Below are 20,284 nucleotides of genomic sequence, written 5' to 3' on the forward strand. Positions count from 1 at the left end.
AAGTGTACCAGGACTCTAAAAGAAACTTGTTTATATAATGCTACTTTATCCAAGGTATGTAGCCCAGAAAATAACCAACCTGATGCGTGTTATGACTCATTTTAAGCCTCCCATGATCACAGTTTTTAAAATAAGACTAAGGACTGATCCTTTTCTAAGTGACACAAGTAAAGTAATAGCTAGGACAGAAGAAAAAGGGGTCCCCAAAAATATAACCTTAAAATTTGATGCCTGTGCCGCTATTAACAGTAAGTAGCATAGATTGGGATGCAGTTCTCTAGATTGAGAAAAAAGTTACACAACAGAAAATAATTATATCTGTCAAGAATCATATTTATGTGAAATGTGTCAATACTGGTCTTGTGTCATTTAGGCTACTTAAAATAAAAATAAAAAAGATCCTGTTTGGCTCCAAAAAGAAAAAGTCAGCCCCTCCTGCACGAGTGGGAGCTGCAACCCTTTAGAGTTGGTAATTACAAACCCCTCAGATCCAAAATGAAATTTAAAAAATACATAACATTAGGCATTGATGAAAAAGAACTAGATCCTAGCGTATGCATCCTAATAAAAGGCGAGGTTCAAAGACACTCTCCAGAACCAGTATTTCAGACTTTCTATGAGGAACTAAATGTGCCAGCACCTGAGATTCCAGGAAAAAACTAAAAATTTGTTTTTGCAATTAGCCGAATATGTAGCCCAGTCTTTAAAAGTCACTTCATGTTATGTTTGTGGAGGAACCGTAACAGGAGATCAATGGCCACAGGAAGCCCAAGAATTAGTTCCTACAGACCCAGTTCCTGACGAATTCCCAGCCCAAAAGAACCACCCTGACAATTTTTAGGTTCTAAAAGTCTCAATTATTAGACAGCACTGCATAGCTAGAAAAGGAAAAAGATTCACTCATTCTGTAAGGCAGCTTAGTTGTCTTAGGCAAAAGCTGTATAATAGCACTGCAAAAACAGTACCACCCAGAATTCCACCAGGACTAGACTGCCCCCACAGGGTTATACTGGATATGTAGACATAGAGCCTACTGTTAAGCTGCCTGACCAGTAGACAGGTACTTGTGTTATTGGCACTATTAAACCATCTTTCTTCTTACTGCCCATAAAAACAGTTGAACTTCTGGGCTTCCCTGTTTATGCTTCCCGTGGAAAACGAAGCATAGCCATAGGTAATTAAAAAGATGATAAATGACCTCCTAAAAATTTATACAATACTATAGGCCTGCCACTTAGACACAAGATGGCTCATGGGAACACTGGACCCCCATTTACATGCTTAACCGAATCATACGGTTGCAAGCTGTTTTAAAAATCATCACCAATAAAACCAGTCAAGCCTTGACTATTCTGGCCTGGAAAAACAAAAAACAAAAAACAAAAAACTCAGATAAAAAAATGCTATCTATCAAAATAAACTGGCTCTTGACTACTTGCTAGCAACTAAAAAAGGGTCTATAAGAAATTTAACCTTACTAATTACTGTCTACACATAGATAACCAAAGGCAAGTAGTTAAAGACATAGTTTAAAATATGACAAAACTGGCACATGTACCTGTGCAAGTGTGGCACGGACTTAATCCGAGAACCATGCTTAAAAATTAGTTCCTAGCACTAAGAGAATTTAAAACTCTTATAATAAAAGTTATAATAGTAATAAAAACCTGCTTACTGCTCCCTTGTTTGATACCTGTAGTTCTTCAAATGATTAAAAAAGCTTCATCACTACCTTAGTTCACCAAAATGCTTCAGCACAAGTATACTATAAAAATCACTATCAATCTATTGCACAAAAAGACTTAAGTAGCAAAAATAAGAGTGAGAACTCCCACTAATAAAAAGTGAGAGTCTCAAAAGGGGGGAATGAGGAAAGAGAGAGATCCTCTCATATTGTTTTATATTATTTTATACTCAGTACCTGTTTTAAGAAAAAAACAAGGAAGTAAAACCAAAGATAGGCAACCCGGCGCCAGGCCCAAAACCAGGCCTGGGCCTGCCTGGCCTAAACCCAGTAGTTACAAATCAACTCATGACTTAGAAACCGATATTCCTGACATTGTATAGAAGAACATTGTGAAACTCCCTGCCCTGTTCTGTTTCACTCTGACCAGCAGTGCATGCAGTCCCTGTCACGTACCTGCTGCTTGCTCAAATCAATCACGACCTTTTCACGTGAAATCTTTAGTGTTGTGAGCCCTTAAAAGGGACAGAAATTGTGCACTCGGGGAGCTCGGATTTTAAGGCAGTAGCTTGCTGATGCTCCCAGCTGAATAAAGCCCTTCCTTCTACAACTCGGTGTCTGAGAGGTTTTGTCTGTGGCTCATCCTGCTACAATAAGAAAGCATTTTTCTTCTGTTCTTTTGATTAATGAGAAGGCAAATAGGGCACCATATGTCAGCAGGACACCCTGACTGATGGTATGACTATCTTCCAAAACAATGCGCTCTGTTTTTAAAAATTTCATTAATTTATATGCAGTCTCAATATTGACAACAGAAACACTGCTCTAGACATTAAATAGAGCATTATTTCTCACACACCATGTCTAGTTTGGAAAAGCTCCTGGGGTCTTTAAAATTTTGGATGCTCAATTGTCAAAGAATACAGGCATGTAGTTCAATATGGCAAGAGATTCTTGGTCAATATAGTGATGCCTTCAAACACTAAGCATGCCAGTCACGGCGTTTCTCATGCTGACTGCCCCCAACTACATCCCCAGATCGGGTAACAGCCCTATGCAGTCAAGTTCTTTATACTATGAGACCCCACGTTCCTAGTCACAGCTGACTAAACCAGTGTGGGTATGTGAGGGCAGTCTCCTGCTAGAGACCTCTGATGAAAAACTCAACAGTGTTAATCAGATTCTCTCTCTCTCAGGTATTTGAACTGGGAAACAAGAAAATAATCAGGCAATTAGTAATGGGAGTTGAAGCTGAAAGAAGCCAAAATGAATGGGAGATAAGCGAGTTAAGAGGATGAGAAGAGTATTCCAACCACTGCTGGGTTCACAGGAAGTTTAAAGTGAGTGAGAAAGGAAAGAGCTTGAGGTGGAGAAGATGTATACAGACTAGAAGGAAAGAACCTGCCATAGGATAGGAAGAGGGTGCAGATCAGTTGTGCAGAGAGAATCAAAGATGCAGAATGTAAGGGGGTATGTGAAGAGAGAAGGAGAAACAGGTGGATAGAGACAGAAAGCAGGAAAGAGGAGGAGACGCAAGAGACCAAAACACACATGCAGACAGGAGGCCCCTGAAAAACACACAAACTAGCCAGTTCCTAAAGAGGCTGGCATTGCTTCCTTCCATTCCAGTCACTCTGTGTGGAAACAATCAGAAAGAGTGGAAGGCTGTGGCATTAACTAAGTATTAAGAAACTCAGAAACACCTTGAGAAACGGTAATGCTCAGTTTAGTTTCTGATAGGTTTTTATTAATTTTTTTATGCAGAGATGAAAATCATATTAGTAGTCATCTTATTATGGAAACAGTCATAGGCCTAAGGTTTTAAGATCACTTCTACGTTATTTCACTGTGGTAGGAAGCTTAATTTGCTAAACAAAGATGGTTCAAGTTTTTATCATAGTATATGGAACATGTAATCAAACAGTCTAAAAGGTTTTATAATGACAAGCAGCAACTCCTTGTCCCATCTCTCCCCAACCCCAGCCTCGCTCCCTGGAGGCAACCATTTTTAATTCCCTTAGCTATTTCTTCTGATATTTACCTACATATTTCTAAAGAATATGCTTATCAGCTACCTTCTGATTTATCACTATGAAACATCTACTGATTACATTATGACACAAAAGAGGCTAAATGCACATACACCACCTCCGTCCCACTCTTCCACTATTCTCCCCATATTACTATTTTTAGACCCTCTTTTGTTTTTTACCAAATTTGTAACTTGCAATGTCTTTAAACATCTGGTTTTTGTGCATCAACTACAAACCATACCACTTGACCTCTCTCTTTACAAGTGAGGATTTATTAAGGGTGTCTTTCCTGCCCTTCGGCTCTATCTTCTAATTCCTATGGGTGTCTCATTTTAATATCCTCTTTCATCAACACTAAGAATCACTCCCACTCTTGCACTTAGAACTGTGCCTGGCACATGATGGACACTTTACATATTCCAACCCATTTAATCCATAAAACCACACACAGCAGGTACTATTATTACGTCCATTTTATAGATGAGGAAGTTAAGGCCCAGGGAGGTCAACTAACTTGCCCAAGATCTCCTGGATAACTGACACAGGGTAGGATTCCAACTCACACAGTTCACCTCTGGGCTCTGTGTCCTTCATTATTACAATCTGCTGACTCTGATTTTTAAGCATTTCTGAATCTCCCAACACCATGGTACTCCTCTAAGATATTTAATGTTACTACTTCACAAGAGCCACTCAAAATATTCCCATTGCCATTGCCTCAGTGAATGTCCCAGACTGTTGAAAAGAGAATATGTAAAATTCTGCATTTTAGTTCTGACATCTTGCTAATATAGCAAGTAAGCATTAAGAAATTCCACATACAATTAACTTAAAAACAACAAACTGAAAGATATCCCTGGGCTCAAAGCTTCATACTCCCAAGAAATTACCTAACACACTGCCTGCTTCTTTCAATCTATTTGTTCCAAATTTTCATTATTATCAGACAGCAATCCAAGGATAGCCTTGAATCCCACCTGGCCCATAAAACATTTTTCTAATGTTGTACCATTCATTAATCATCAGTTCTAAATTCCATATAATAATTATAATTCACAACTTCATTTCAGGGATAAGCTTTTAAACAAAGACTAGGAATTCAAGAGAATAATTTATAGCAGAATATTATTTAAGGAAGAACATTCTTACCATATTGAATTGTTGCTGTAGTTTTTCATTTGCATAATTTATGCAAAACTGTTCAAAACTATTTATCTCAAATGTTTCAAATCTGTAACCACGAAGATAATATGGAAAGGGGAGAAAAGGAACAAAAAGCTTTTTAAAAATATTCAAAATATACACATTAGGAAGAAAGAAATGGGACATCCCCCAACATTGTAAAACTTTCTTTCCATATCAGTGAAGATAAAGATTTATAAGTCAGTAACAAGAAATATGTACCCAGCAGATAAGCATCAGCCATGCAGTAGAGAGGTTTTTTTTGTTGTGTTTTGTTTTGTTTTGTTTAACGGCCCTAGCATGCAGAGGTGTTCAACACTATGAGTTTTTGAGGGCTCATTCACCCCCAAGTGGGGAACATCAGAATTATGATAAACCCATTGCTTTTGCCAATTTACTGACTCACAGTGTTACACACACATAGGAGGGAAATAGGAACAGAGATCCTACAGGTTCTTTTGAAAAAGAGAACCAGAGAATGAAAAATTAAGTATGAAACAAGCACAAATATGAGGGAAGGATTTTAACAGCTAAAGACAGGTACCCAAATAAGGCAAACTAGCAAATAAAATTAGATTTTTAGAATTTCAGTGATAATTTACCACATGAGCATCTGAAAACCAATTAAGTCTATGCACTAGCTAAGTAAATTAGCTTCAGATTTGAAGCATTTTTTGCTTGTTTTACTTAAATTTTAAGCAACATGCAATTGCATCACCATCATCAAGGTATACTTCAATTGTCGTAGGCAAAGTCTCCCTTCTCTTTACCAGTAAGAAACAGAATCAAATGCCCACTTAGACTTACTAGGTAAGTTCTAGAAAGGAATGCTCTCTGGCAGACCAATTAGCCAAATATACTCACCCGTAAATGTCCAGCACACCAATAAAAGAGTGCTGTTTGACAGCAGAATGGAGAGCCTGATTGACATTATCTACAATCCAGTTAAAAAGCTTGGCATAGATGTGCTTGGCCAAAGCATCACGGGCATTTGTGGCCTGCAGCTTGGAGATGGGCTTGATGTACGTCTCTGTGGCAGTAGCCAGCTTCCGATGGCAGAGCCAGTGACACATCTCCTCATAGTCCACACCCATGAGGTCACAGAATATGCAGAGAGGTTCATGCTTGGGCTGCCAAAAGATAATGAGTTATTTCCTATGACCAGATAAATCAAATAAGAATCTCCTAGAAAATGTTAACAAAGAGTTAACAAATAAAATTCAGCAATTTCTTTGTTACAGCAAACACCAAGATAACTCAAAGTTGATTCGTGATAATAAACACATTCATCCATTAAACTGGTATCCAGGCAGCATTTTGCAATCTCTTCTGGGGCTCACTTCAAAAATTACCTCTTCCTTTAACTCTTCATAGTATTTGTTTGTATCTCTCTTAAAGTACCTTCATTCATTCGATCAAAAAATCAGTCAGTTAGTCAACAATTATTTACTGAGTGCTACTATGCGCCAGACAGCAAAAACAAACATGGTCCCTGCCGTCCTAGAACTTACAGTCACTCGGGAAAAATGGATATTAATCAAATGATTGCTCCCTAAAATGAAAAATACCACAAAGACCAAGGACACTATGCTGAGTCCATGTGAGAGGAATATGCTCTGTTTAGGAAGCAGGAGACAGTTCTCTTGAGAAAAGGAAGGTGCTAACTGGGTGAAAGGGGGAGAAAAGGACTTTCCAAGCCAAGGAAACAGCTGGCAAAAATATTCTGTGGTAGGAAGGAAATCACCTATAGGAAGGATTGAAGCTGAATGAGGGAGAAAATGTGAACTGAAGTCACAGAAACAGACAGAGGCTATACCCCAGCTGGTCTTTATCCTTAGAGAAATGGGAGACCACTGAAGGGTTGTAAGCAGGTAATTTGACAGTTATCTGTGTGGCTTTTCAGATCAGAATGACTTTCATGACTTACATATCCCTGTACCCCCTAGAATATCTTCCAGGAGCCTTGCATGAGTAGGTGTTTGATAAATACTTGTCTATTTTAATCCATGTTAGTACATTATATTTTTCAACATCTTCAATCACATGTATCAGTGGAATCTGACAACATTTCTGGGGAACAGGCAGGGTGAACATTGTCTCTGGTGGATAAATGAGGAAATAGGATCCAAGATAACAAATAGCTTGTCAAAAATCAGCTGGCAATTGACGTCAGAGTTGGCATTAGAACCTGAGTCTCCTGACACCCTCATCTGTAGACTCTTCACTCAAGCACCCCTTCCTTCTTTCATCCCCCTTTCGCCCAAGTAATCACTTTAGATACAAACCAGCACCACTGCCTGCTCAACTCCCTTACATAAGCAGCCATATACATGTACGTGTTTAGAGTCTGACATCATTTAGAAGTGGGTCAGGCGGGGCCAGGTGGCTCACGCCTGTAATCCCAGCACTTTGGGAGGCTAAGGCAGGAGGAACAGCTGAGCTCAGGAGTTTGAGACCAGCCTGGCCAACATGGTAAAACCCTGTCTCCACTAAAAATACAAAAATTAGCTGCTTGTGCTGGCGGACACCTGTAATCCCAGCTACTGGGGAGGCTGAGGCAGGAGAACTGCTTGAACCTGGGAGGTGGAGGTTGCAGTGAGCTGAGACAGCACCACTGCACTCCAGCCTGGGTGACAGAGTGAGACTCCATCTCGATTTTCTTAAAATTAAAAAAAAAAAAAAAGTAGGTCAGCATTCTGTAAACATATTCTACTTGAATGTTGTTACCATATTGTTCTATTACATCAAGATGGTTAACTGGTTTAAATTCTCCACAGCTTTACTCATTTTTGGACTTCACCTATCAATAATTGAGAGAAGTCAATCATCTCCCACTCTGACAGCAAGTTTGTCTCTTCTTGTGGTTTCTGTTGATTTTTGCTATATATCTTTTGAGGCTATGTCATTAAGTACATAGAAGTTTAGCACTATTACATACCCCTGGTGAATAAAATCTGTTCTCTTTAAAGATGGGATTTCATTCTGTTGCCCAGGCTAGAGTGTGGTGGTACAATCGTATCTCACTGTAGCCTCAAAATCTTGGGCTCAAGAGATCCTCCTGCCTCAGTCTCCTAGGATTACAGGCAGACACCATGCACAGTGAATAAAATCTTTATCATTGCAAAGTCACTCTATTTCCTTCTAGCACTGCTTTTGGCCTCAAAGTCTATTTTGTTCAATACCCGCACAGTGCTGCCCGTTTTGCCCTAGCTAGCATGTCTTTTCTAAACTTTTTTTTTCAAACTTTCTGTACCTCTATAGTTTAGGAATGCTTCTTTAAAAAGTATATACCTGAAACTTTTTTTTTCCTTTTTTCGACATTTATTTTAGAATCGGGGGGTGCATGTGCAGGTTTGTGCACGAGTACATAATAAAGGAATATTGTGTGATGCTGAGGTTTGGAGTATAAATGAATCCATCACCTAGGTAGTGCACATAGCCGCCAACTGGTAGTTTTTTTCAACCATTACCCTCTCTTGTATTCCCCCGTGTCTGTTGTTCCCATTGATGACCATGTGCAACCAATGTTTAGCTCCCACTTACGTGAGAACATGTATTTGGTTTTCTGTTTTTGCATTACTTCGGATAATGTTTTCCAGCTGAGTCCATGTTGCTGCAAAGGGCATGATGTCATTTTTTTTATGACTGGGTAGTATTCCATGGTTATATCTGAATTTTTTTAACCAGTCTAACAATCTAAGTCTTTCACCTGGAGCATTTAGTCCATTTTTAATTATTTCTATCTTATTTTGTTCTTTTGGTTGTCCTGTTATTCAACATTTCTTTTTCTCCCTCTTTCTTGCCATATTTTGATTTTTTTCAATGCATTTTCCTCTCCACTAGTTTGAAAGGTTTACTTTGTTACTATTCTGTTATATAATTAACATAATGTAACTAGGTAACACTAACTCCAAACACCCCATCCCAATTTATCCTCTGTTATTCAACACTTTAGTTCTACCTTTTGTGTGTGGGGGCAGGGTAGGCGGCTAGAGATTCATTTCATATTTTAAACTTTTTATCTAATTTTAGACTAACAGAAAAGTTGCAAGAATAGTACAAAAAATTCCCTTCACTCAGATTCCCTAAATATTAACATTTAACCACATTCCCTTTTATCACTCTCTCACTTTTTAACACACACACACACACACACATATATATACACACACACACCATTACTTTTTCAGAACTTTTAAAGAGTAAATTTCAAACACAATGCCCCTTTTATCTAAATATTTCAGTGTGCATTTCCTAAAATACATGGACATTATCTTACATAAGTGCAGTATAATGAAGAAAATGAGAAAATTAGCAATGATACAACCCTATAATATAACCTGCAGATCTAAATCAGTCTTTGCCAGCTGGCCTAACAGTGTGCTCTACAAAAAATAATTAATTTTTATGGTCCAGGATTCAATCCAGGATCATGCATTGAGTTTAGCTATCATGTCTCATTAGTCTCCTTTAACATGAACAGTTCTTCATTCTTCTTTGTCTTTTGCGACCTTGACTTTTTGAAGAGTCCCTCAGTTTGTGTCTCTATGATATTACCTCATGATTAGATTTTGGCAGAAATACCAGAGAAGTGGTGTCGCACACATCCAAAGCTATGTGATATTGATTGGTCCAAATATTCGTACTATCAATTGTGATCACTTGGTTAAGGGAATGTCTGCCAGGTTTCTTGACTGTAATGATAACTATCTTTCCCTTTGTAATTAATACATGTCTTGCGGGGAATTCTATCTTTTACCAGATCAATATACTATTATTATTTTAATTAATCAAATTTTACCTACATTTGCCCACATTTTACTAACTTCTTAGTTCATTTCTTCTTGCATCTTAGCTCTTCTAACTGGGATCACTTTCCTTCTGCCTAAACTATATCCTTTAATATTTAATATTTCCTCTAGTGAGGGCTCACTGGCAACAGCAGATTCTTATAAGCTTTTTTTTTTTTTTTTTGAGACAGTCTCACTCTATCCTCCAGGCTGGAGTACAGTGGCACGATCTCAGCTCACTGTAACCTCCGCCACCCAGGTTCAAGCAATTCTCATGACTCAGCCTCCCATGTAGCTGGGATTATTGGCATGAGCACAACGCCCAGCTAATTTTTGTATTTTAAGTAGAGAGAGGGTTTTGCCATGTTGGCCAGGCTAGTCTCAAACTCTTAGCCTCAGGTGATCCACCCGCCTCAGCCTCCCAAAGTGCTAGGACTACAGGTGTCAGCTACCACACCTGGCCGCTCTTAAGTTTTCAATTGTCTGAAAATGCTTCCAACTTTAATTCATTCTAGAAAGATATTTTAACTGGATATATAATTCTAAGTTAATAGTTTCCATTCTAAGAACACTGAAGATATTATTCCACTGTGTTCTGGCTTTTATAACTGCAGCTGGAAAGTGAGCTATCAGATTAACTGCTATTTCTTCAAGGGCAATCTCTTAATCTCTCTGTTTGAAGTTTCCTCTGTCTTTGATATCATTATGATGTGCTTAGGAGTAGATTTCTTTTTATTTATCCTAACTGGGATTTTCTGTGGGTTAGTCATTTTCACAAGTTCTAAAACTTTTTAGTAATGATCTCTTGGAATATTATGTCTGCTTCATTCTCTCTCTTCTCTCCTTTATGAATTTTCATTAGATTAAAATTAGACATGATTACTCTATCCCTCTCTCTTAATTACTGTTTCAAGTGCTCTATCTTTGGGTCTTATCTTGCATTTTGGGCAATTTCTTCACATCTATCTTCTAGCTTATCAGTTTTCTCTTCAGTTGTGCCAAATCTGCTGTTAATTTATTTTGGCATTCTTAGCAGGTATGACTCTGCTATCTGTCATTTCTCCTAGCTCCTTCTATTTTGTTTCACTGGGGGACTTGTGATTTCTGATTGTGAATCAATACTTCTTGTAACTTTTCTGATGGGACTCCACTGAGGCCTAGACTGAAGGTGGGTCCTCCAAAGTAGATTTGCAGTTGCTTCTGTCAGGTGCCTAGGCCACTACCGGCCCAGGATCAATTTAAGCTATATTTTCTTTATGTAGTTTTTTGAGACCTTCCAGGAACTGAAATCAGTCTGGGAATGAATATGTGTGAGAGTCAGTTTGCTGTTATAAATTTTTAGGGAGCTAGTTTTCTGCCTCCACTTGGCACCAAAGTATGGGTCAGGTTAGGTTTTCTTTATACTCTTGGAGTGGGTGGTGGGCAAACTGATTACTAGCTCCCCACTTAGGGTCTCAGCTTTAGGCAGGAGTCTTTGTGTTCCCCTGTTTGTATGGGTCCTATGCTTTGTCTTTGTCTTCTGTAGCTCACTTTGCTATGAAACCCAAAGCTCAAGGTCACTGGGTTCAGCAAATGCCTTCAAGGTGGAGCAGAACTATCAAATAGATATGTCTTACCAGTAACTTCTAAAGCTCATTTAAGGCCAGGCACAGTGGCTCATGCCTGTAATCCCAGCACTTTAGGAGGCCAAGGCAGACAGATCACCTGAGGTCAGGAGTTCGAGATCAGTCTGGCTAACATGGTGAAACCCCGTCTCTACTAAAAATACAAAAATTAGCTGGACGCGGTGGCACACACCTGTAATCCCAGCTACTCGGGAGGCTGAGGCTGGAGAATAGCTTGAACCCAGGAGGTGGAGGTTGCAGTGAGCCGAGATCACATCACTGCACTCCAGATCAGGCGACAGAGAGAGATTCTGTCTCAAAAAGAAAAACAGGAAAAAACAAAAAACAAAAAGCAAAACAAAAACTCATTTAATCTCCGCCTACCCCAAATAGTGAAACTGTAGTACTTATAGCTATCATCAAATCAATAAAGTTGACAAGCACTGGTTAGAAAGTAAAAATAACAGGGCCGGGCGCGGTGGCTCAAGCCTGTAATCCCAGCACTTTGGGAGGCCGAGGCGGGCGGATCACGAGGTCAGGAGATCGAGACCATCCTGGCTAACATGGTGAAACCCCGTCTCTACTAAAAATACAAAAAAACTAGCCGGGCGTGGTGGCGGGCGCCTGTAGTCCCAGCTACTCGGAGGCTGAGGCAGGAGAATGGCCTGAACCTGGGAGGCGGAGCTTGCAGTGAGCCGAGATCGTGCCACTGCACTCCAGCCTGGGTGACACAGCGCGAGACTCCGTCTCAAAAAAAAAAAAAAAAAAGAAAGTAAAAATAACAGAATTACAAGAACTGAATGGAAGTAACTTCTGGACAAGTTCCATACATTGTAAATACTATTCCTCCAAGATGATATTAATAACTTCTAGACATCTCAAATAGGAAAATAGTACACTCAAATTTTAGGTAAGACTCATAGTGAAGTGATACATGTGATATAACATTAGTCACGACTTTCTTGATCAGGAGAAGCCTGACATTTGGGGAAAGGTCACAAGGGCAAAGATGAAAGATGGTGATGCAAAAATCAATTGAGTTCTTTTTAAAAAATCCAGTTTGTATGCCAACATTCAGAGTAGGGTTATTCATAACAGCCAAAAGGTGAAACAACTCAAATATCCATCAATCAACCAATGGATAAACAAAATATGGTATCTCCATATAATGGACTATTATTCAGCCATATAAAAGAATAAGTATTGACACATGCTACAACATGGATGGATTTTGGAAGAAGCCAGTCACAAAAGACCATATATGATATGATTCCATCTATATGAAATGTCCAGAACAGGCAAATCAGCCAGAAAACAGATTTATGGTTACTTAGGGCTAGGGAAATTGACACATAGGTAACAATAAGTAAAGGGTACTGGGTTTCTTTTTGAGGTCATGGAAGTATTTTAAACCGACTATGGTGATGGTTGCACATATCTGTGAATATACTAAAAGCCACTTAATGGTACACTTTAAATGAGTATGATATGTGAATTATATCTCAACAAGGCTTTTAAAAAGACTAGCAATATTTCATTAGAAGAAATCGGGGTTTAAATTAGAATTATCATTTTGCCTTTTACAAAATCACCATTAGAAAAAAACAGGCTGGGAGAGGGGAGGAGGAATCATGCATCTAAAATTAGGACCAATGGCTTAGGAAAATTACACCTCAAATATAATCATAAAGAAAATAATGAGGATCAAGCTTTCTGAAAACCAAACTCTCTGCCCATCTAGCTCTTGGCCCTTGGACTAATAAATAAGTTACAGGGCTGGATGCAGTGGCTCACACCTCACACCTGTAATCCCAGCACTTTGGGAGGCCAAGGTGGGCAGATCATCTGAGGTCAGGAGTTCAAGACCAGCCTGGCCAACATGGTAAAACCCTCTCTCTACTAAAAATACAAAATTAGCTGTGCATGGTGGTGTGCACCTGTAGTCCCAGCTACTCAGGAGGCTGAGGCAGAAGAATCGCCTGAACCCAGGAGGCAGAGGTTGCAGTGAGCTGAGATCATATGCCTTTGCACTCCAGCCTGGGCAACAAGAGTGAAACTCTGCTTCAAAAAAAAAAAAAGTTACAGAAAAAGTTTTCTTTTCAAATCATAAAGTCACTTATTTTATATTATATCATGTCTCACACATCTAATATAGTATCAAAGTAGTATATCCAGAAAAGACAAGAAATAGATTCTTTTCTTACAGGAGTAGAGAATCTGTTTTTACACAAGAGGCTACAGATCCAGAGAAAAAAGGCAACTGAGTTGAATAAATGCCATTTAAATTAAGGCCTTAATTAAGAATGCCAAAATGAATAGCATGGCTCTTTCCACAAGGACCTCAAATCCTAGTAGGTAAAGGCAAGCAAGAGAGACCTTTATGGAACAATGTGATTTGAGCTACAATAAAGGAAAGCAGAAGGGGGAGTGTGTATCTAAGAAGACATGCTAGAGATCTGCCTGTGAGAAGTGAGTAAGAGCTGGCTAGGGAAGAAGAGCAATCTACGAACCCCAGCAGGGAGAATCTGAGCAAAGCCAGGAGAGACAGCCAGCCTGGCATGGAAATGGCTGGATGTGGAGTGTGCAAAGCAATGAGAAAGAAGCTCAACAGGAAGTCAGGTGTCAGTCATGAAGGCCTTTCATGTCATGTCATGTCATGCCAAGTAAGGTGTTGGGTCTGCTTCTGAAGGCAGTGGGAAGTCCTGAAACATTTCAGTAAGGGCATAATATGATCCCTTATAGCTTTAACTTCCATGAGTTTCTGATCTTGTGGGGCCACATCTGCATCACAGTCACTAATCTCATCTATCCAACCCTCTTTCTTTCACTCTCTATCTCTGTCACACACACCACAAAATCACTATGCACCAGGGATTAGAATCCATATTTCTTTATTCTCAGTTTGAGATTCTCCTTTTGATAATATATGTCTTTGATAACTATATTTCTGATAATATTGAGAGAGAGACTTAAACTATATTGCTTCTTTACACAATCTACAAATCTAAAACACAATTCAACTGCCATCCCACTAAAGCTTATTCTGAACTTACAGGTATTGTGCAGCTGTCTGCGTCTCGGGATGTAAATCCAACATTGCCTAAGTGAAGGATGCCAGCAAGTATTCGGAAAATTCCCATTTGATGAGATTCACTAATTCCTGAAACAAGAGAGTGAATGAACAAGTGATTAATTTCAGAATAGCAACTAAACAATTATAGTAGACAATTTTAAGCCTATTGTTAATTCCTGAATATTGGCAGATGTTGTGCATATTATAATGTGTCATAGCTAACAACACTTTCATCTTTGTTGACATTAACACATTAGGCAGTTTAGCATCATGGATGGATAACATGGCTGCTGACTGTGGCTGATCTGGCTTGAGACCTGGCTCTAGTACAGACCTATCATCTCAAATGGACAGGTAACGTCAGTATTCTATGCCTCCATTTTCTCATTTGAGATATGAAAATAATAGTGACTATTTCAAAGTATGTGAAGATTAAATGAGATAATGCACATAGCATACTTAATACACAATGTGACATACAGTAAGTGCTAAACAAATTATTGTCATCATTGTCACACACTGGGTTTAAAATTAATAGTATTACCATTTCTATTTATCTCTGCTCCAAATACAGCCCAATAAAGCTGTTACTTCTTAAGGCTGTTTAAAAAGTAATTATTTAATCACTTCTTTAAACTACAGACCAAGTAAAAGTCAAAGACACCAAGATTAGAAGCGTTTGGGCTGGTGCTATATCCCAGCCTGATGAGTATGCGTCCAAATACAGCATCAGAGCAGAAGTTGAAGGATAAGGCAAGATGAGAAAGCTGGACAGCTTTTGGCTTTTATCAGATCTGGCTTCATTTTTAAATAACATAAGAATCTCATGAAAATTAGATACAATTGCATGCAAATAGAAGCAGTGAAATCATTTCCAAATATGTAATCTAAGAAAGGATAATTCAGTACTGACCCTATAATAATAATAATTATTATTTTTTACCATCTCCTGCATTATGACTTTTTCTTTTTTGCTTTTCGACACACAGTCTCACTCTGTCACCCAGGCTGGAGGGCAGTGGTGTGATCTCAGCTCACTGCAACCTCTGTATAGCTTTTTCAAATTCACAATTTACTGTTTACAAATAGATTTAGCCCGAGAAGAAATGCAGCGATTTTCAAACTTTTAATATGCATATGAATCACCAATAGATTTTGACAATATGCAGATTATGTTTCAGTAGGCCTGAGAAGGGATTCAGGATTTTGCATTTCTAGCAAGGCCCACAGTGGTCCTGGTCCATACTGTAATTAGCAGTGCTTTTAAATTAAGTTAACTCACCTGAGGGTACTACTCAAAATGCCATCATATGATTTTAGAGTTATTTATATTCTGAGGTTTTTTTTTTTCTTTAAGTTGTTGATGACAAGTTCTAAAGATTAATTTATTCATATGTAGGCCCAACATTTTTTAAATCCCAGAAACAAGATAGTGACATCTGAGCTGCTTCAGAAGTGTTGGAACAGAAAAAAAAATGCTGGAATAAACTACATGTAATGTAATATTCTGTCATGATGCCAACTCAGCCACATTTCCCAGCCACAGAAAGATCCCCAAAACCAAACAAACAAACAAACAAACCAAAAGCTCCTACAAAAATGCGAGCTTGTAGAGGAGCCCATTTCACTTAGCTTCATGTTTCAGATTTTGTAAAAATTTAAGCAAAGAATTACAAGTAGCCCTCCCCTGATGCCCCAAATATATTTTGAACAGTTTTATTGAAGGCTAATTTGCATACTATAAAATTCACCCATTTTGAGTGTGCAATTCAATGATGTTTTAGTAAATTTACAAAGTTGCACAACTATTACCACAATCTAATTTTAGAACAGTTCTATCACTCCAAAAAGAAACCTCCTGCCCATTTGCTGTCTAAATGTGTTCTATGTGGAATATTAAATCTTTTAGCAATACTCGCCACTTAATATAAAGTCAAGCCAATATTCTAAACAAAGGTTGCTTGAGTAAAAAAGCTATTCCTCAGAAGAGCTCAAGAATAAAGTGACATTACCTAGCAAAGTGCAGGCCTGTCTGGTGTGTGCCATCTCCTTTGCATCATCCACTCCTTCAATCACAGGACTGCCTCCTTGTTGCGTGTAATTAAAGTCATCTGCATTTCCTGTAACGAAGAAAAATAAAAGTTTTCTGGTTTATGAAAAAGCCTTGACTTCTACCCTTATGTCCACTCTGAATCAGAGGTGGTGATAGCACAGTTGAGTGTACAGGGTCTAGAGTTTGACTGCCTGTGTTTTCAATTGTATTTTAATAAAAAACTAAAAATTAAATAAAATTTAATTAAATGGGGTAAAATATTTATAGTTTATTTATGTTAATTGGTAAAACAAATAGTCCTTTCCTAAAGGTTTTATTCTAATCTACACACTAGAATAATTTCCTCAAATCCTTTACTCCCCTCATAAGAAACCCTACTGGCCTCTAACAAATCAACTCCTTTAATTTTTTTTTTCTTTTAATCAAGGCAAATATCAAACATATACAAAAGTAGAGAGACTAACATAATGAGCCCCTAGGTACTCATTACTCATCTTAATCAGCCATCTAAAATCACCTCCAGGCCAATACTGTTCCATTTATACAGCTACTTACTCCTTCTCTACCCTATGGGTTATTTTGAAGCCAACTGCTGACTTTTTATCATATTATCCATAAGTATTTCAGCATGAGATAAGCTCCTTTTTAACAAGTAAATTTAGGAACTTGGAAATTAACAGAAAACAATACTAGAACAATAAATTTAATGCCATATTCATACCTAATCGTAGCATTTTAAATTCAGGTAACTTTGCTGAGGCACAAAGCTGATAGAAGATATGATAGTTTCTCTCCTCTTCTGCCTTTGAAATAAGAAGAGTTTTCAATTACAGCATTTTAATCTAAAATTCAGAAAATTCTATCATAAAATAAGATTTTAATATTTAATTATCTCAGTTGGTTAAATAAATTATACTCTCCAATATTTCCTAATACTTATTTCTGATTATTAAATCTTCTGATTTATAGTCTATATGCATATATATGAATATGTGTGTGTTGGTCAAATTCAACATAAAATATTGGATAGTAATGCTTTCTGAACTAGTGAACAGCTTGATATATGTCTACAATCATAAGATAATCAGTGCTTTTGGGGGGAAACTAAAACCATTTTTTTTTTTTTTTTTTTTTTTTGCCATACTCAATACTATTTTCTAATGGTACCTCTTAGATTCACAGTCTTCCAAATGCTTTGAAAAAAGAATAATCCCATTCTTGCCATATTGTAGACTGGACCATCTACTGTGTTGTTTGTAAGAAAGCCACAAATGTACATCTTCTATATCATTTTAGTTTATACATTTTAAATCAATAACTTTTATAAAATAGAAAATAAATCACATATAAATTCTAAGATAATTTTTCAGTATTTCCTTAGAGTCTTTTCCACACATATATCTAAAAAATACAGTTGCAATAATATTGTTCATACACCTAATAGTTTATCACTATATCCTTGATTTTTACAGTAGACTAAGTTGGCTAATGAATCTTATTAATAAGGCCAGGGTCAGGTTTGATGCCCACAGGGGGCTGATGTCTGGAAAAGAAAACCTATTATAGGGACAGAAGCCACTGAACAAATTACCAATATACTAATGACCACAAGCATGATTAAACAAGAGATCAGGTGGTTCAGCACACAGAAACTACAAAAGCCTGTGAGTCTGCAGAAATGCTTAGGTCCTCTTTGTACATAAAGGACAGTACAAGTATGCCTCTTCTGATTGTGTGATTCATTTTGACAAGCCAAACATCCTTGACATTCTATATCTCTGGAGACTGGGAAACTGCTAGAAATGGTTCAGTGTCTCTAAACAAGACAATAAGGATTGGGCCTTACCATTTTATATTAAGCACTACTAGCCTTTGGTCTCATACTGACCAAGGACCATCTTTCCTCCCCGCTTACTCACTTACCTATCAATCAAACCTCTACTATTTGAACTCTAACATTTGAATCTTCTCTTAGATCTACCTCTGTTTCACCCATTCTTTCTTCTGGTTATCAAAGTAGACACTTTTCAAAAAAACCTACACAAATGGCCATCAGTGTAGTAACACTGTTCTGTATGTACCTAAATATTAAATATAATACTTCATTTGTATTGCCTTACTATACAAATCAAGTATTATATTTTAGGTGGCGACAAACCAGGCACAGCCCCAAAGTCAAAGCCAGAGCAACTTCAGACTGCTCAAATTATCAGACACTTTCAAACCTATGACAGACCTGGGCTATGGAAATTGTGGATGCTGTTACATGGCAGTGCCAGGGGCATTTGAACCTCAATGCAGTGGGCATGCAGTTGAGGTTAATGAAACCTAAATCTCACAGCATGAGGGAAGCAGTAGGTCTACAGAAGCCCTATACTGAGAGTGTGTGATAAATCCATACCTATAAATATATAAATGTATGCCTGTTAGTGATGTAAATATATAGTATCTCCCACTTTCCAATCAAAAGGGATCAAGAGCTTACATGTGAATGTAAACCCTACACAGATGCATCAACTGTTTTTTTTGATAGCAGTTCACAATTGGGTTGTGAAGATTTTTGTAACCCTCACTATTCTACCTGAACAATAATATATTCTAAGAGAGGAGAAGAAGGAAGGAAAGAGGACAAGATAATTTTTTTTCTTGAACCAAGTTCAAACTGTAACTTATTGAAAGCATGGAACAATACCTTCCCTATCATTTGGAAATATGAGAGACAAGACTAAACTAATAGCACCTGTTCTCAACTAAGCTTTCCTGCAAGCACCTGTAGGGAAAAGCCAAACCTAAAAGTGACCAGCCCCAAAGACTATTAGCGTTTAAGTGGTACTCCCCTGCCTCTAACAGGCACCATTTTCCATGCTTCAGTCCAAGTGTGGTTGGAGGTAATATTGTCATAATATGCTCAAAACTATCTAGAAATAAAATGCATACCAGCAAGCATGGACTCAACAATTATACAGCAATCTAACACAAGTACATTTGTGAACATGGCTGGCTTACCTGGAATACCACTCTGGATTTCTCTAAAAGATAAGTTCTCATATTGGCACCAATGATTCGATATCTCTTATCAAAACCAATCTCAATATACTTCCCAAAACGGCTGCTATTATCATTCCTGGTTGTTTTAGCATTTCCAATTGACTAAAAAGCAAGAGAGAAAATAAGATTTTAGACATGTAATTAACAACATGACATTTACAGAATCTGCTCAGAGAGAGAAAAGATGGAGTAGAACACAGGTCCTTAAAACTGATTTTTTTTTTTTTTTTTGAGACAGAGTCTTGCTCTGTCACCATGCTGGAGTACAGTGTCACGATCTCGGCTCACTGCAACCTCCGCCTCCCAGGTTCAAGCGATTCTCCTGCCTCAGCCTCTGGGATTACAGGCACATGCCACCACGCCCAGCTAATTTTTGTATTTTCAGTAGAGATGGGGTTTCACCATGTTAGCCAGGCTGGTCTCAAGCTCCTGACCTTGTGATCCACCCACCTCGGCCTCCCAAACTGCTGGGATTACAGGCGTGAGCCACTGCACCCAGCCAAAACTGATTCTTTTAAGAATAGAAACACTTTTGCCACTGCAGGCACAGGTGTATCTTTTGCTCACTGCACAATCACACAGATATATACTAATAGTTCTTATTTGTCTTGTTAGTCTCACAAAAATGATTTTCAGAAACAGCAGACCTGAACTCAGAGGTTAGAATATTTTCATAACACCTTTTGGGTTATCTGAACGTTCACGCCAGCAAAGAGAACAAATGACAATGACAGCTGCCAAGGCATGGGCTTTGTTAGGTAAGTTTCAGGTTTTTATATTTTTCCAAAAAACTTCACCTGCTTTACATAAATAAAAT

General features: G+C 38.0%; 1 protein-coding gene across 9 annotated transcripts in view; it reads right to left on the minus strand.

Annotated features, from left to right (window-relative positions):
- The window catches only part of LOC101005030 (unconventional myosin-Va), a 218,177-nt gene that overhangs the window by 92,029 nt on the left and 105,864 nt on the right, over window positions 1-20,284 (minus strand). For 8 of the 9 annotated variants that reach the window (XM_003900951.4, XM_003900950.4, XM_009210193.3 and 5 more), the window contains exons 6-11: window positions 19,426-19,569; window positions 17,141-17,222; window positions 16,379-16,486; window positions 14,347-14,453; window positions 5,764-6,029; window positions 4,867-4,948 (exon numbers count right to left, since the gene is read on the minus strand). In XM_003900951.4, the coding sequence (XP_003901000.1) occupies window positions 4,867-4,948; window positions 5,764-6,029; window positions 14,347-14,453; window positions 16,379-16,486; window positions 17,141-17,222; window positions 19,426-19,569 (789 nt within the window). Of the gene's footprint in view, window positions 1-4,866; window positions 4,949-5,763; window positions 6,030-14,346; window positions 14,454-16,378; window positions 16,487-17,140; window positions 17,223-19,425; window positions 19,570-20,284 lie in introns of those variants that run through there. The other variant, XM_021940570.2, reaches the window with a different exon arrangement.

The sequence above is a fragment of the Papio anubis genome, unplaced genomic scaffold (genome assembly GCF_008728515.1).
Source record: "Papio anubis isolate 15944 unplaced genomic scaffold, Panubis1.0 scaffold71, whole genome shotgun sequence".
Lineage (NCBI taxonomy): Eukaryota > Metazoa > Chordata > Mammalia > Primates > Cercopithecidae > Papio > Papio anubis.